The 16,101-nt window shown below is 34.9% G+C and overlaps 1 protein-coding gene across 1 annotated transcript; it reads right to left on the bottom strand.

The window, feature by feature from the left end:
* Positions 1-834: 834 nt before the first annotated feature.
* On the bottom strand, positions 835-1,280 carry LOC306644141 (cytochrome c oxidase subunit 7B, mitochondrial-like). The gene has a single exon (XM_079110778.1). The coding sequence runs from the start codon at positions 1,190-1,192 to the stop codon at positions 950-952; it is 243 nt and encodes an 80-aa protein (XP_078966904.1). The 5' UTR covers positions 1,193-1,280; the 3' UTR covers positions 835-949.
* Between the last annotated feature and the right edge of the window lie 14,821 nt (positions 1,281-16,101).

Genomic DNA, 16,101 nt, shown 5'->3' with positions numbered 1-16,101 from the left:
TTAGAGGATCCAAAAACCTCCTCCAGAAAACTTCTAGATCTCATCAATGAATTCAGCAAATTAGCAGGCTACAAAATCAACATGCATAAATCTAAAGCATTTTCATATGCAAGCAACGAAATAGATGAAAGGGAAATGAGGAAAACAACTCCATTTGCAATAGCCTCAAAAAATATAAAATACTTGGGCATCAATCTAACCAAAGAGGTAAAAGATCTCTACAATGAAAACTACAAAACATTGAAGAAAGAAATTAAGGAAGATCTTAGAAGATGGAAAGATCTCCCATGTTCTTGGATAGGCAGAATTAATATTGTCAAAATGGCCATACTACCAAAAGTGCTATACAGATTCAATGCAATTCCAATTAAAATCCCAATGATGTTCCTCACAGAAATAGAGCAAGCAATCATGAAATTCATCTGGAAGAATAAGAATCCCAGAATAGCTAAAGCAATCCTTAGCAGGAAGAATGAAGCAGGGTGTATCACAATACCAGAACTTCGACTATACTACAAAGCAATAGTAACAAAAACAGCATGGTATTGGCAGCAAAATAGACAGGTAGATCAATGGTACAGGTAGAATAGAGGACATGGACACAAATCCAAATAAATACAATTTTCTCATACTAGACAAAGGTGCCAAAAATATGCAGTGGAGAAAAGATAGCCTCTTCAACAAATGGTGCTGGGAAAACTGGAAATCCATATGCAACAGAATGAAACTAAACCCCTATCTCTCACCCTGCACAAAACTTAACTCAAAATGGATCAAGGACCTCAGAATCAGACCAGAGATCTTGCATCTTTTTTTTTTTTTTTTTTTTTTTTTTTTTTCAAGGGTACTTTATTTCTTCAATATGCCATATTTAGTAGGTACACAGTGCTTTTACGTGGCATCAATTTTGAGTTGGTTTTGAAATTCAGTATAACTTCAGCTGGCATGATTACTGATCTCTCCATTCCTTTGGGGTGACTCTGCCAACAGGGGACAGGTTCCATTCTATTCCAATTTGTGTTGTTGTATATGTCCATACAGCAATACAGAAAGTGGCTCCACTAGCTAATATAGCATTACCATATTTGTCATGGAAATCAGATACTCGTTTCTGGTGGCTCTGTCTTGCCATTGTTTCCTGAATGCTTCGAACTTGGAGACGATTTAGTGAGTTTTTGGCCAAGGAAAACATTGTGGAACAGCAGAGACAGGTACGATAATTGCAGCTGCAGCTTTGACGCAAATTCGGTCCAGGTACCCTTGCAATGAGCCCTGAAAAACAAAATGGCTTTGGGCTGGAATCCCTAATCTAGACCTTGCATCTTATAGAAGAAAAAGAAGGTCCAAATCTTCACCTTGTTGGCTTAGGATCAGACTTCCTTAATAGGACTCCCATAGCACAAGAAATAAAAGCAAGAATCAATAACTGGGATAGATTCAAACTAAGTAGCTTTCTCTCAGCAAAGGAAACTATCAGCAATGTGAACAGAGAGCTTACAGAATGGGAGACTATCTTTGCCACTCATACTTCAGATAGAGCACTAATTTCCAGAATATATAAAGAACTCAAAAAACTCTACACCAAGAATACAAATACCCCAATCAACAAATGGGCTAAGGATATGAACAGACACTTCACAGAAGAAGATCTACAAGCAATCAACAAATGTGAAAAAATGTTCACTATCTTTAGTAATAAGAGAAATGCAAATCAAAAGTACACTAAGATTCCATCTCACCCCAATTAGAATGGCGATTATCAAGAATACAAGCAACAATAGGTGTTGGAGAGGATGTGGGGAAAAAGGTACACTCATACATTGCTGGTGGGGCTGCAAATTAGTGCAGCCACTCTGGAAAGCAGTGTGGAGATTCCTTAGAAAACTTGGAATGGACCTAACATTTGACCCAGCTATCCCACTTCTTGGCCTATACCCAAAAGACTTATAATCAGCATACTACAGAGATACAGCCACATCAATGTTCATAGCTGCTCAATTCACAATAGCCAGACTATGGAACCAACCTAGATGCCCTTCAATTGATGAATGGATAAAGAAACTGTGGTATATATATACAATGGAATAATACTCAGCTATAAAGAATAATAAAATTATGGCATTTGCAGGCAAGTGGATGAAATTGGAGAATATCATGTTAAGTGAGATAAGCCAATCTCAAAAATCCGAAAGATGAATGATCTCACTGATAAGCAGATGATGACACATAATGGGGGATGGGAGGGGGGCAAGAATGGAGGAAGGAGGGACTGTACAGAGGGAAATGAGAGGTGGGAGGGGTGGGGGGAAGAAAAAATAACAGAATTACTCTATGTAAATGTATGAATATGCAAATGGTATGCTGTTATTCCATGTACAAGCAGAAACAACATGTATCCCATTTGTTTACAAAAAAAATAAATTTAAAAAAAAGAATTCACAATTAGAAAGCCTGCACTACAGAACATTCTCAACAAAATATTCCATGAGGATGAAGTGAGAAACAAATTAAAACCAGCAAAAGGGGCAATACACTAAAGGAATAATCAAAGGAGAAATTAAATCAAATTAAAAACCAGAAATAATCCAAAATGACTGGGAATTCAATTCATATCTCAATAATAACTTTGAATGCTAATGGCCTAAATTCATCAATCAAAAGACATAGGCAGATTGAATTAAAAAATAAGACTCAACAATATGCTGTCTCCAAGAGACTCACCTCATAGGCAAAGACATCCACAGACTGAAGGTGAAAGAATGGGAAAAAACATATCACTTGTACGGAGTGGATAAATAAGAAGGTGTTCCCTCCTCATATCAGATGAAGTGGACTTCAAGTCAAAGTGAATCAGAAGGGACAAAGAAAAACCTTTCATTCTACTGACGGAAATTATACATCAGAAAGGCACAACAATTTTAAATATCTGTGCTGCAAACAATGGAGCATCCAAGTACATGAAACAAACCCTTCTCAAATTCAAGAATCAAATAGACCACAACACAGTAATACTGGGTGACTTTATCACACCTCTCTCACTACTGGATAGAGCTTACCCCACACCCCCCAAAATAAAAAAAAAACTAAATAAAGAAACTATAGAATGAAATAATACCATCAATAATTTAGACTTAAGAGACATATAGAATATTTCATCCTTTGATAAGTGAATACACTTTTTTCTTGGCAGCTCATAGATCCTTCTCTAAATAGTCTCTATCTTAGGCCACAAAGCAACTATTAGTAAGTAGAAAAAAATGGAGATAATACCCTGCATTTTATCAGATCATAATGGACTGCAATTAGAAATCAACTATAAAATAAAAAGTAGAAGTTACTCTAACACTGGGGACCAAATAATGCAGTATTGAAAGATGAATGGATAGTAGAAGAAATCAGGATGAAATAAAAAAAAAAAAAAAACACTTAGAGGTAAATGAGAATAACAATAAAACATACCCAATCTCTGGGACACTATGAAGGCAGTACTATGAGAAAAGTTTATTGCTTTGAGCTCATTTATTAAAAGAATAAGAAGCCAACAAATAAATGACTAACATTACATCTCAAAAACCCAGAAAAAGAACAATTTAATAACAACAACAAAAAAAAAACCTAGAAGATATGAAATAATTAAAATAATTAATATGAAATCAATGAAATTAAAACAAAAGAAACAATTGAAAAAATTAAACAAAAAGTGGATTCTTTTAAAATTCAAAAATTGATAACCCCCTAGACTCACTAATGAAGAGAAAATGAGAAAACCCACATTGCTAAAATATGTGATGAACAAGGAAATATCACAACAGACACAACAGATATACAGAAGATAATTAGAAACTATTCTGAAAATTTATACTCAATAATGAAGACATTGACAATTTTTTAGAGACATATGACCTAACTAAACTGAAACCGGAGCTCAGACACAATTTAAACAGAACAATTTCAAGTAATGAAAGAGGAAACAACATTAAAAGTCTATCAATTAGGAAAAGTCCAGGAACAGAAGATTTTCAGCTGAGTTCTACAAGACGTTCAAAGAAGAATTAACACAAATACTCCTCAAATTATTCCATGAAATAGGAAAGGAGGGAACCCTTCCAAACTCATTATAGCAGGTTAATATCACTCTGATATCAAAACCAGACAAAGACACGTCAAGGAAAGAAAACTTCAGACTAATATCCCCGGTGATCATAGATGCAAATATTCTCAATAAAATTCTGGCAACTCACATACAAAAACAATCCCAAAAAACAAATGTCATAAGTTTTCCTTGATAAGTGAATGACGATATATAATGGGGACGGGAATGGGGGTGAGAAAAGAATTGTGAAACTTTAGATTATATAGAGGGAAATGAGAGGGAGGGGGTATGAAAAATGGTGGAATGAGACAGACCTCATTACTCTATGTACTTGTATTATTACACCAATGACATGAATCTACATCATGTACAACCATAGAAATGAAATGATGTACCCCATTTGTGTACAATGAATCAAAATGCAGTCTGTAAAAAATAAAAAAATAAAAACATATTAAAAAATAGTGCACCATGATCCAGTAGAGTTCATCCCAGGGATGCAGGGTTGGTTCAACATATGGATCTCAATAAACATAATTCATCATATCAATAGAATTATAAACAAAAGTAATGTGATCATCTCAATAGATGCAGAAAAAGTATTTGACAAAATATAGCACACTTCATGTTCTAAACACTAGAAAAACTAGGGATAATAGGAACATACCTCAACATCATAAAAGCCATATATGCTAAACCCAAGGCCAAAATAATTCCAAATGGAGAAAAATTGAAACCATTCCTTCTAAACCTGGAACAAGATAAGGATGCCCCTTTGACCACTTTTATTTCACATTGTCCTTGAAACTCTAGCCAGAGCAATTAGAAGAAAGAAATTAAAGGTATGCAAATAGGAAAAAACTCAAACTATCACTATTTGCTGATGATATGATTCTGTTTGGAAGATCCAAAAAAATTCCACCAAAATACTTCCAGAAGTAATAAATGAATTCAGCCATGTAGCAGCATTTAAAATCAATACCCATAAATGAAACACATTCCTTACGTCAGTAATGAATACACCAAAAGAGAAATAAAGCACACTTCCCCATTCATAATCACCTCAAAAAAGTAAAATACTTGGGAATCAATCTAACAAAGAGAGGAAAGACCTGTACAATGAAAATTACAGAACACTAAAGAAATTGAAGACGCCTTAGAAGATGGAAAGACCTCCCATGCCCCTGGATAGGCAGAATAAATATTGTCAAAATGGCCATACTACCAAAAGCATAATACAAATTTAAAGCAATTCCAATTAAAATCCCAATGATGGTCTTCATAGGACTAGAAAAAGCAATCAAGAAATTCTTCTGGAAAAAAAGAGACCCAGAACAACTAAAGCAATCCTCAGCAAGAAAAGTGAAGTAGAAGGCATCACAATACCAGACCTTCAACTATACTACAGAGTTATAATAATAAGAACAGCATGGTGTTGGCACCAAAACAGACATGGAGACCAATGGTATAGAATAAAAGACACAGAGATAAGCCCACATAAATACAGTTATCTTATACTAGACAAAGGTGCCAAAAACATTTATTGGAGAAAAGATAAACTATTCAACAAATGGTGCTGGGAAAAATGGAAAGCTACATGTAACAAAATAAAATTAAACCTTTTATCTCTCACCCTGCGTGAAACTCACTTCAAAGACTTAGGCACTGAAATGGAGACCCTGCACCTACTAGAAGAAAAAGTAGGCTCAGATCTTCACCATGTCAGTCTAGGATCTCACTTCTTTAACAAGACCTCTTCTTAAATCAATAATCAATCAATGGATGGATTCAAACTAAAAAGCTTCTCAGCAAAAGAAACAATCAATAATGTGAAGAGAGAGCCTACAGAATGGGAGAAAATCTTTACCACATGCACCTCAGATAAAGCATTAATTTCCAGGTTATATAAGAAAAACTTAACACCAAAAAAACTTAACACCAAAAAAACAACCCAAACAACAAATGGGCTAAGGAGTTGAACGGACATGTCACAGAAGATATAAAATGTATCAACAAATATATAAAAAGATGTTCAACATCTCTAGCAATTAGAGAAATGCAAATCAAAACTAAGATTTCATTTCACTCCAATCGAAATGGCAATTATCAAGAAGACAAGTAACAATACATATTGGCAAGGATGTGGGGAAGAAGGTACACTCATACAGGACTGGTGGGAATGCATAATGGTGTAACTATTATGGAAAGCAGTAGGAGATTCCTCAGAAAACTTGGAATTTCACCCAGCTATTCCACTCCTTGGTTTATACTGAAAGGACTTAAAATCAGCATACTACAGTGACACAGTCACATCCATGTTTATAGCAGCTTAATTCACAATACCTAAACTATGGTACCAAGTTAGGTGTCCTTCCACATATGAATGGATAAAGAAATAAAGAAAATGTGATATACAAACCACATTTATACACAAACACACACAATGGAATATTACTCAGCTTTAAAGAAGAATGAAATAATGGCATTTGTTGGTAAATGAATGGAGTTAGAGAATATCATGCTAAGCGAAAAAAACCAAACCCCCCAAAACAAAGTCTGAACATTTTCTCTGATATGCAAATACTAATTCACAATAAGGAAGTGGCATGCTGGGGAAAAATAGTTACTTTATATTAGGTAGGAGGGAGTGAAGGGAGGGGAAGGGTGTGGGGGTAGGAAGAATAGTAGAGTGAAACAGACATTATTATCTCATGTATGTATATGACAGCATGACTGATGAGATCCTACAATATGTACAATCAGAAAAATGAGAAATTGCACCCCATTTATGTATGATTTATCAAAATGCACAAATGCATTCTACTGTCATGTATAACTAATCAGAACAAATTTAAAAATTTAAAAATCCATATGTTGAAGTCCCTGTACTCAGAATGTGACCTTATCTGGAAATAGGTTAATTGCAGGTATTATTGATTAAAAGGAGGTCATACACAATATGACCTTAACCCAATAAGACTAGTTCTTATAAACAAAATAGTAAAATTTCTCTGCAAAAGACAGTGTCATGAGAATGAGAAACCAATCATGAAATGGAAGAAAACATTTCCAAAAGATACATCGAATAAACGGTGCTTATCCAAAATATATGAAGATGTCTTAAATTTATATGATGAAAAACAACCATATTTTAAAATGGGCCCAAGGCCTTAATAGATCCCTTATCCAAGATATCCATCTAGCAAGGCAGGGCATGAAAAAAATGCTCACATCTTCTCAGATTTCCCTGAGATTCCACTCCATGCCCATTATTATGCAAAATCTCTACCAAACACTAAAGCAATTACTATCTCAAATACCATTAAAAAAGTAAGCAGATGATAATTATTGCTTTGTTATATTCCTCAAATTTTATGACTTTTACATTTATAACTGAAATAGAACATGGAATTGATTGCTTAACATGCTACAATATTGGTTGCTTCTTTTATGCTTTCTTTAAACATATTTACCCTAAGCACCGCTATTCCACTGATGGTTTTATGATTCTATTTTTATATTATCTTGTATTATGGTGGAATACTTACTCTAATTTGGACTTTAAAAACCTAAATACATCTTAAAACTTCAGAAGAGAAATGCAATGGCATTATCAGTTGTGAAAAGAGTTATTACACATTGAAATAAATGACTTTTCATCCATTTAGAATAAAATTACAAACATCCCAGGTACCACAAAACTTGCATGATTTGGTCCTTTTGTGCCTTCTCCTTTTCTCTGACCCCTTTGACCTGGTCATTCCTTGAAGCCACATGGACGTTTTTGATGCTATTCCAAGTAGGTCACTGCTAGGCTTTTGCACTTGATGTTCCCTGTCTAGATTACTCTCTCCCTGGCATGTCCACAAGGGTCACTCTCCTCCTGGCTTCAGGTCCAAGTGCTGTCCCATTTGCACATATGGTTTCCCTAACAACGCTACCTAACAGGACCCCTCTCCCCCTTGCTCTTCACTCTCACCCCACACTCAGTCTTCTTCAAGACACCCATTACTTTATCAAATTATATTGTAAATTTACCTGAAGATTTTATAAAATTAATCTCCTTTTCTCCAATGAAAATACAATTAGCATTTTCATTCACATTTGCATTTGTAGCACTTGAAAACATAATTGGTGTTCAATATATATTTAATAGACTAATTTGATAGTAACCATCTCCTTCCTGTTGCTCAATGAGGACCATCATCCCCAAAGATTTGAAAGAATATTTTGCTGTGGACTGTTAGGTGCAGCTGTGCTGGCCCTAATACGGTAGCCGTTATCCAGATGTACTTGCCCTTTAAATTACAATTTACCCATATTTCAAAGATGAGAAGAAAAAATTGTGACTCTTTGCACCTAAAAGATGTGATAAATGCTGAAGGAAATAGACATGATTACCATAATTTTAAAGATGACACAATCTAAATGTGTATGAATTCATCTCATGAAGCACCTTAATATGTACTTTTCTTCGTTTTTCTCTATCAGTTAAAAAGAAAATTAATTTTTAAAAAATTAACTGAAATACCATTTAAAATGCAGTTCCTCATGTGCCTGGGCCACAGTACTCAACAGCTGCATGTACTGGTGGCTGTTAGTCTGATGGCTCAGAGAAAGACTATTCCCAACATCCCAGAAGTTGCTTCTGGACAGTGAAGTTCTAGAAAATTCATCCTCCACTAGAGCAGCATAATGCACAATATATAGTTAAGTAAAATTTATTCATTGTCTGTATGTCAAGCCCTGTGAATTTATATTCCATTTTTAGTGAGACCGACTTCTAAACCACACTTGGTTTGCATTATACACTGTTAGGAGCAACGCAACATGAAAACAAGAACACAAACACAACATTCCTAAATCGGTATTTCAGACTATACTTCTTTCGCAAATTGGCATTTTAAACTTGAACATAGCATGGTAAAAAAATTAAAAAGGATGTGCACACTTGGAGAATTTTTAGCACTGTTTTTCATTTCCTTTCCGTGCTGGCTTTTGTTTAAGGCATATAAATAGGGTGCTGTTCCCAGGTCTAGACAATTTCCATCTAAAGCACAATAGATTTGAGCATTGATTTGTCGCAAGAATACAATTATTTCTGTATTTGGACCTGTAAAAATAAGTGTTGGTCTGATATTATCATCTTCTTATCAGTAAAAACTGTCCCAAATAGGTTTATAAAAACAGTTAATCATGGGCATTCTACAAACATCAGTTCATACACAGTGGTCCCAAGCCACAGAAGCATTATTGTTCACAATTTTCTTTAGGCAAATAAAAAGTCTATTTCCTGTCAGGTTCTCCCCTAACATGATGATTTTTCTGGTGACAGGCTAATCCTGAAGTGTTACTAGTATGTTGTTGACAATGGGCTCAACTATATCATGGAAGTTATTGGTTCTTAAAATGATGCTTTAAAAGAATTTAGGCTTCTTGCAAATAATTGGAAATACTGCAACAAGTAAAATAAAAATTAAAAATGCCTGTAATCTTACAATTATCTAGCTAGCTGTCATCTATCATCTATCTGTCTATCTCCACAGAGAATAAAATTGGAAATATCAAATGAATGCGTAGTGCATTTGTGTGGGTTGTGTGTCTCACATCTACATACATTTGTTCATAAGTAGCAAACAATTATGTAGTCTCAAATCTGCCTTAACACTTCCCATTACATTGTAAACAAGTGTTTTGGTATTTTTCATTATGACTCCTCTAAGAAAGATTTTTATACAATTTTTTTCTTATCTATTAGTGTTCTGTATGTGTATCTGTGCTTTACATATACAAAAAGGCTTTTGGCACCCCTAAAGTCACTTTTAGCCTTTGAGGGTGGTAGAACCCATGTGGGAATGCATAACATAATAGTCATTTATCAGCATGCTAAATATTTTAATGCCAATAAAAATGCAACATACAGAATTTCTGAAATATATGCATTAACACAAATGCAACATATTTTGTTTAAGTGTGAATTTATACCTAAAGTAACAGTGCTATGTTCCTCGCACACACACCAAAAGTAAACGCTCCTATAGGTAAGGGGAGCACGCATGTTCAACCTTACAACACTTCATGTGGAATACTTGAACCATGAAAACACAGAAGGCTTGTGTAAAAATGTAAAATATATTTAGTGAGTGAATAAAATCAGCTCTGTTTTCTGTTGACTCAACAGAATGTCATCCACTTCCATCCATGTTGCCTCAAATGACAGGATTTTGCTCTCATATGTGGAATGCATAATGCATATCGTGTTTTTCTTCATGTATGTGGCATATTTTTATCTATTCCTTAGATTGACACCATGTCTTGGTTGTTGGAATCCGGCTTCAGTGAATGTGGAAGTGCTGTCTTGTCTCATGCTGGCTTCCTTTCCTGTGGATATGTACCCAGGAGAAGGCTTGTTGGGCCAATGCTTGGTCTTTCTTAAAATTTTTTGAGAAACCTCCAAACTGTTCCCCATAATGAATGTACTAATTTATAATCCCACCATCAGTAAATAAGGATTCATTTTCACCATGTCTGCATAATTATTATATAAATAAAGAATTGAAATATATTTAACCAAACGATGCTCTGCATCTCAGCTTTGATATATCTGTGGCTACTTCTTTGCTCAGAATCTACAGTTGAAATTACTCATTCAATAATAAAACAAAATATCTTAAAATCACTGACATGTTGATCAATTTTTTCAAAATAATATATAAAACAATTTATTTCCTCCAGTCAAAAACTCTAGAAAATTCACCAGCATTTCCTTAAACTAACAAGAAAAATAAAACTTATGTTGATGCATATGTTGTACCAAGAAAAGTTTATTTCTTGTTTCTTTAATGTGCATTTTGTGAGACTAAAATTTTTTGCATGTTTATATCTGCTTTGAATTGTTGGTTCTTAATCTCTGAAAAATTAGATATGTAGCAGTTCCTGGAAATATAAGTATAGCCAAAAACCATTAAATCTATTGAATAAATGTGAAGAATTCTTTTTTATAACTTAAGTGACTAATGAACACATGTAAAGAATTATAGAAACATTAAGAAATTTAAATGAAAAGTTACCGAATTAAATTATAAATAACATTCATTTTTCTTAGTTTTATTAATACATAATCTTCTTTAATGTATGACTTTAGGAAATTTTTCATTTAATTCCAAATTTCTTACAATTCTATACATAAAAGTAACAAATAGATCCTAAATGAATCCTCAACCAGTAAGGTCATAGAGATTTTAAAAAGAATAGGCAGTTAAAAACCATAATAATTACTTTTTATTTAAGCTCTTCTATTAAGAACAAAAGCAAAAGTGTATAATGTATATATCTGATTTCATCTCTGTGACAACATTCCATATTTTTCCATCTCTGTTTCCAACATTCCCTGTTTTGCAGAGACGTGAGCTATGTGTCCATAAATACATAGAATAGTTGACAAAAGTCACATATCTAAGAACTGCTGGAGCAGGGACCTGAAACCTGCCCTGCGTGGCTCCTGATCCCTGTGTCCTCTGCACCATTGTCTGCAGGCTGTCAGGCCGGGAACTGGGGAGTGTGGACACAGAGGAGCACACGTCCAGAGAGAAGGAATCTCAAATCGTTATATCAGTATTAGCCAAACTGTGCACACACACAGAATAACAATGTTCAGATTGGAGTCCAGTTTTTCAGGTGTATCTCTTGCTGTGTCCCATTCTATTCCATTCAGGTGCCCCAAATCTCAGACTAGACTAGGGTCCAAAGATGCACTTGCAGATTCTGGAAAACTCAGAGCTTCTTGTGCTACATGACCTGGCCTCTGCCTGCTCTGATTTTTCTTTTTTTCTTTTGCTCTTTTTCTCACAGATGTTTCATTATTTTTCTTAACATTAGACAGCCAGTGACCTCTTCTTTTGTACAACTCCTCCACAGAGATGCAATCAAATCTACACATTATAATCTGATGTAAATTGAAGCTGACTTACTGTTATCACTGAAATAGTCTTCAGAAAGTAAGATTAACTAGACATTGACATTACAAGGGAATTTACTATGAGATAAATGAACTAAATTTGGACTCCTAACTATTTACCCCATTCTTTTACAAATTATTGGTTCAGTATTATGCTGTGCCATAGTAGAAGGATTCAGGGAAGCAACTTTGGAATAAGCTATGTCTCCGTCTAAAAACAGACTCACATAAAAAAGGTAGTGGCATACCTCAGAGAGAGGTCAGGGTTGGATACAGACAAAAAAAAAAAAAAAAATCACAATAAAGCAAGTTACACATGTTTTTGGTTTCACCATGCATCTAAAAGTTGTGTTTACACTTAAACACTAGTCTATGAAGTTTCATACATCATGTCTAAAAAGAAAGTTAAGGCCTCATTTTTAAATAATGCTTTATTGTTAAAAATACTCATAAGCCTTCAGTACGTCATAATCTTCTTGCTGATGGAAGGTCTTGCCTGTATGTTGATAGGTACTAAAGGTTGGAGTGGCTGTGGCAATTTTTTAAAAATAAGACAATGAAGTTTGCCATGCTGACTGACTCTTCCTTTCTGGAAAGATTTCTTTGTAGCATGTGATGCTGTTTGATAGCATTTGTAGAACTTTGTTCAAGATTGGAGTTAATCCTCTCAAAATCTGTTGCTGCTTTATCAACTAATTCTATGTACTGTTCAAATTTTTGCTCTCATTTCATCAATGTTTATGTCATTCTCACCAGAAATATTTCCATCCCCAGAAATTACCTCCTTTGCTCATCTGTAAATCACCCTTTCCCATTTATTCAGGATTCACCACAGGATGACAGCAATCCAGTCACATCTCTAAGCTTAACTTCTGATTCAAGTTCTTTTGTTATTTCTATTACAACTGCCTTTATTCCTGAAGTCTTGAGCTTCTCAACATCATCCATGAACTTTGAAATCAACACCTTCAAACTTCTGTTAATGTTGCTATTTGTACCTTCTTCCATGAATCATGCATGCACTTAGCGGAATCTAGAATGGTGAATTCATTACAATTTGCTTTCCTCACATCCATCAGAGGAATCACTATCAATGGCAGCCATAGCCTTATGAAATGTATTTCATAAAAATACTTGAAAGGCAAAATTACTCCTCCTTCCACGGACTGAAGAATGGATGTTGTGTTAGCGGGCGTGAGTTGAGCATTAAGCTCATGATATATCTTCTGTTGGAGCTTTTGGGTGACCAGGAGCATTGCTGACCATCAGTAATATTTTGAAAGTAATCTTTTTCAGAGAAGTAGATATCAACAGTGGGCTTAAAATGTTCAGTAAACTGTGTTTTCTTTCTGTTCTGTCGTCCAGGCTTTGTTCCATTTATAGAGCAGAAGCAGAGTTGATGTAGTCTAATTCTTAAGGATCCAGGTATTTTCTGAATGGCAAATGAGCACTGGCTTCAACGTATACTCACCAGCTGCATTAGCCACTAATAAGAGGCAGTGTGTCCTTTGACTCTCTGAAGGCAGACACTGACTTCTCTTCGCTACCTATGAAAGTCCCAGATGAGAGCTTCTTCCAACACAAGGCTGTTTTGTCCACATTAAAAGAGTGCTGTTCAGTGCAGCCTCCTACATTATTTATCTTGGCTCAATTTCCAGATAACATTTATGTTATAGGAGGACCTTCTTCCTTAAACCTCATGAGTCAAACTCTGCCAACTTCAAACTCTTTCGCAGCTTCCTCATCAACTCTGCCTTCAAAGAATTGAAGAGATTCAGGGCCTTGCTTTGGATCAGGCTTTGGCTTAAGTACATGATGCGGCTGGTCTTGTCTTCCATCACCAGCCCTCCAACTTTGTCCTTAATAGCAGTAAAGATGTTTCACACTTTATCAGTTGAGTGTTCACTCTAGCTCCTTCAGGGACTTTTCCTTTGCATTTATGACCTGGCTCCCTGGGCCAGGAGGACTTGCTTTGAGACTGTCATGGCTACCAGTGCCCCTCCCTGACCATGAGCCATTATTTCCAGGTTTTGACTTAAAGTAAGAGATGTGCAACTCCTTCTTTCACTTGAACACTTAGAGGTCTTTTTAGGGTTATTAACTGATGCCAATACAATAGCGTCTCAGGGAGTCGAGTCCAAGGAGAGGGTGTGCGAGGGGAATGGCTGCTTGACGGGTAGTCAGAAAATAGCCATTATTGATTCAGCGTGTCATCTTGGATGGGCGTGGTTCATGACACCCAAAGTCATTAACAAAGGAAACAGCTGAGAGCATTGATCACAGATTACTATGACATACTTAATAATAATAATAGGTTAAATATTTAAATATTTAAAATGTTTCAAGAGCTCCAAAATGTAGCACATAGACCCATTACGAGCACTGGTATTAGGAAATGGCACAGTTAGGCTTCCTTGGTGCAGGATTGCCATAGACATTCATTCATTTAAAAACAAAAATTCAGCATCTGTCAAGTGCAATAAAGCAAAATGCAATAAAAGAAGGTATGCGTGTATTAGAAATGGATAATGTTCAGACATGACTTGGTTATAAAAAGGACTGATGCCATCATTTCAGGTCTAGAATGTTTGCACACATCAGCCAAAATTTTAAAAACTAAATTTGGCATAAAATTCCAGAATTTATAGAGCAATTCACACTGATCTACTAATTCTTCTCCCACACATTAAAATTCAGGACTGTCTTTGACAATGAGGTTCTCATTGTCTTATAAATGTCTTATTTCTAAATAAGGAGGTTTCACATTGACACATGATATTTGTACATGTTTATGAGAAACAGTGTGATTCTTTGATTCTTATATATACTGGGTAGTAATCAACTCAGAGTAATTAGCAAATCCATCACTTTAAACTTTATTATTTATTTGTAGTGAAAATATTCAAATTTGCTCATCTATTTTGAGAAATATAATGCATTACTATTAATTATATTCACCCTGCTGTGCCATAAAGAATGGGTTTTAATAGAGTGAAAATATTATGTTGATAACCAAAACTGTGTTTAGGAACTTGCTTAAACAGGTTCAAGTCAAATTGCCCATATTAATTATTATGCAACTGGATGAACAACAATGATCCATTTCATTAGTTATTAAATTTTTATTAAATACCTAAATATTTCTAACACCATAATAGATTCAGAATACATAAATATTAAGGTGAAGTTTTGTTTCTGTGCAATATCTCATTTTACTGTTTAGTTCCATAGGGTTGAAGTACATTTATCTGTTACCATAATACAGATAAAGCAAGTCTATTTAGATACATTAATAATCTAAGTGAATTGCCACACTTTATAAATCGCCCAACTTGATATGATTCCTATTACCCAATTCCTAATTTGTACTTCATTTCTGTTATATCAAAAATTGACATTTTTCATCATCCAAAGACCTTGATTCTCAGATGTGACTTTTGTACTTCAGAACCTGATCAGAAGAATGTCTGCGCAACAGGAAACACTGGGTTGTTTTCTGGCACAGTGTCATTTTATAGTGCTTCCTGTGATGGTGAAAATATTCATATCCACATGTGTGTACATCCAATACGCTATCCACCAGCCACATGTGGCTGAGTGCTTGCAAAGTTGCTAGTCTATGCTAAATAGTTAATGAACTGCATTATTAATTGTACTTAATTTTAGTTATTATACTATAAATTAGGCAGCTATATGTGGTGAGTCCCGTAAGAGGCAGTAGTCTCAGCATCATTTTTACTTAAAGAATCATACAGGACAAGTTGTGTTTGTTGGCACAAGACTGTAATTCCAGGCTTCTTGGGAGGCCGAGGCAGGAAGATCAAGTTTCAGGCCATCCTGGAAAACTTAGCTAGACCCTGTCACAAAGTTAAAAATAAATAAGTAAATAAACAAAAGGGAGAGGGTGTAACTCAGTGATAAAGTCCCTCCAGTTCAATCCTTATTACAAAAAACAAACAAAAAATACACAAAAAATCAGAGGTGAGTGAGGAAAGTTCCTAATTTTAGACGAAAACAACTGGGTAAATCATAGTCTAGACTAAGCACAATG

The sequence above is a fragment of the Sciurus vulgaris genome (assembly GCF_902686455.1).
Source record: "Sciurus vulgaris genome assembly, chromosome: 14".
Taxonomy (NCBI): Eukaryota; Metazoa; Chordata; class Mammalia; order Rodentia; family Sciuridae; genus Sciurus; species Sciurus vulgaris.
This window is presented reverse-complemented; position numbering and strand designations above follow the sequence as displayed.